At 66.4% G+C, this 2,516-nt stretch overlaps 1 protein-coding gene across 1 annotated transcript in view; it reads left to right on the top strand.

Moving 5' to 3' along the window:
- The first annotated feature begins 414 nt into the window (after window positions 1-414).
- Window positions 415-2,516, top strand: part of CCDC120 (coiled-coil domain containing 120) — a 5,249-nt gene continuing 3,147 nt past the window's right edge. The window contains exons 1-4 of the mRNA XM_029913763.1: window positions 415-461; window positions 920-1,044; window positions 1,609-1,713; window positions 2,038-2,245. Coding sequence (XP_029769623.1) covers window positions 416-461; window positions 920-1,044; window positions 1,609-1,713; window positions 2,038-2,245 — 484 coding nt within the window. The 5' untranslated portion in view covers window position 415. The remainder of the gene's footprint in view (window positions 462-919; window positions 1,045-1,608; window positions 1,714-2,037; window positions 2,246-2,516) is intronic.

Genomic DNA, 2,516 nt, shown 5'->3' with positions numbered 1-2,516 from the left:
GGGCTGGGAGCCAGGACTCCTGGGTTCTCTCCCCGGCTCTGGGAGGGGAGTGGGGGCTGGTGGGTTGGGAGTCAGGACTCTTGGGTTCCTTCCCTCGACTTGGCCAGAGACCACCTGGATGTTTGTCGGTGGAATTTCTCTCCTTTCCTTGCAGGTCAGAGCCCTGAGATTTCCCTGCCCCGTGACCATCTCAGGGCAGGGACGAGTTGGGGGAGGCGGGAATGGGGCCTGTCCCCTCGAGGGGGCCCTGGCCCCAGGGCAGGAACTGGCTGGCTCGGGGGAGGGGTTGGATGGGGCCAGTGGGGTGCTGTATGGGGGGGTGACCTGGGTCCCCCTCACCCCGTCTCTCTCTCTCTTCCCCCACAGACATTGGGGTCGGGGGCTCATGGCTCTTAGCCCGGCCTGACCCCCCAGCATGGAGGTCAAAGGGCAGCTCATCTCCTCCAGCTACAACTCAGCAGGTAACGGCCCCGCCCCCCAGAACCCCGGCCCCCCCCCCCCCGACCCCCCCCCCCCCCCCCCCCCTGGGCCCCCCCCCCCCCCCGCCAGCCCTTACCTTGGCCCTTGTCTGACTCCACCCCCAAGCGCACCCCCGCCCTGACTCCGCCCCTTGTCTGACTCCACCCCTCAGATCTCCCCATGTCCCCCCACCGCCCAATAGCCCCTTCCCGGCTGTGACACCCACATCCTCCTGTCTCCCCCCACACACACCAACTCCGACCCCTCCCCATCCCTTGCATCTGAAGAAGTGAGGTTCTTACCCACGAAAGCTTATGCTCCCAATACTTCTGTTAGTCTCAAAGGTGCCACAGGACCCTCTGTTGCCTCCCCATCCCTGTTTCCCATCTCCCCCACCCCCAATAATCCCTCCCCCCCTCAGCTCTGACCCCCGTCTCCTCTCTCCCTCCCCCCTGCGCAGATGTCCTGGGGCGGGAACCCAGTGCCCGGCTGCGGCTGCAGGAGCTGCTGGACCGGCAGCGGGGCCTGCGGGAGACGCTGGGGCTGCGGGTCGCCGAGCTGCGCCGGCTGTGCCTGCAGGAGGCTGTGAGTATCCGGGACCCCCCCCATCCCCAGCCTGGGAGCTAATGCAGTGCCTTGGTAGCGGCATAGCTATAGTAGGCTATTATCCTTCTCCGTCTCTCCCCTGTTCTCTCCTTCAGCGCCAAGGGGGATTTGAACCCGGACTGTCCCCTCTAGATTGGAGGGAGTCATGCTGCGAGCTACGCAGGCATAGTAGGCTCTTATCCTGCTCCGTCCCATCAGCGGTAGTAGGTTGTTATCCTTGGTCTCCAGCCACAACCTGGAGCGGCTCCCTATGCTGCCCCTCAATCTAATGGCGTGGCTCCATTCGCTGTGTAGCTCTAGTAGGTTGTTCTCCATTCCCCCATCAGCGGCAGTAGGTTGTCATCCTCAGTGCGATTTGAACCCACAACCTGTAGTGGCCCCCCCCTGCAATCTAATGGTGCAGCTCTGTTAGCCGCATACCTGTAGTAGGCTATTATCCTTTTCCATCCCCTCCCCTCCAGCAGCAGTAGGTTGTTATCTTCCGCCATTAGCTGCGTAGCGACAGTAGGCTGTTCTAATGCTTGTGCCCCTGCCCGCCCCCAGGAGCTGACGGGGAAGCTGCCCCCCGAGTACCCGCTGGAACCGGGGGAGAGACCCCACCTCATTCGGAGAAGAGCGGCGCCCGCCCACCGGGGACCTGGAGCCGAGGTGAGGAGGGGACTGGGGGGGCAGGAAGGAGAGGGAGGGACTGTGGGGAAGGGGGGGGCCATGGAGGAGTTGGGAGTGGGGCTGTGGGTGGATCTGGGGGGGCCGCACGGTCTCTAACCCCCCATCCCCCCAGGTGCTGGCGTGGGAGCTGGGCCGGGAGCTAGGGGAATTGGGGGGGGGCAGTGGGAGCCTGGGGGGGCACACAGTTCTCACCCCCCTGTCCCCCCCAGGTGCTGGCGTGGGAGTTGTGCCAGGAGCTAGGGGAATTGGGGGGGGCAGTGGGAGCCTGGGGGGCACACAGTTCTCACCCCCCCGTCCCCCCAGGTGCTGGCGTGGGAGTTGTGCCGGGAGCTGGCTGTGCAGCGGCAGGTGGTGGAGGCCGCTCGGCGCCTGGCTCTGGCCCCAGAGCTGACGGAGCAGCAGCGGCGGAGACGCCGGCAGGTCCAGGCCGAGGCGGCCCAGCGCCTACGGGAGCTGGAGGGGCAGCTGGGGGAGACGCGGGCCCGGCTGGGGGCGCCCCGGGGAGTGCACGGTGAGAAACCCCCCCCCGCGTCCCGGCCCGATCCCAGCACCCCAACCCCCCCAAATCTCCAGGCCCCTCGCTCCAGACCTTCCCACCTTCCCCGAGCCCCCCAGGTCCCCCTAACCTTCATCACCCCCACCTGACCCCATGGGGTACACCCTGAGAATCAGAGCCCCCTGAATGTCCCCACAGCCCCCTTCTCTCCCTGACACCCCCCTAGCCCCTTCGACACCCCCATAGCCCCCCGAATGCCCCCACAGGCGCCCTTCTCTCCCTGACA

Source organism: Terrapene carolina, unplaced genomic scaffold, assembly GCF_002925995.2.
Source record: "Terrapene carolina triunguis isolate 2854851 unplaced genomic scaffold, T_m_triunguis-2.0 Scaffold848, whole genome shotgun sequence".
In the NCBI taxonomy this organism is placed as follows: Eukaryota; Metazoa; Chordata; order Testudines; family Emydidae; genus Terrapene; species Terrapene triunguis.
This window is presented reverse-complemented; position numbering and strand designations above follow the sequence as displayed.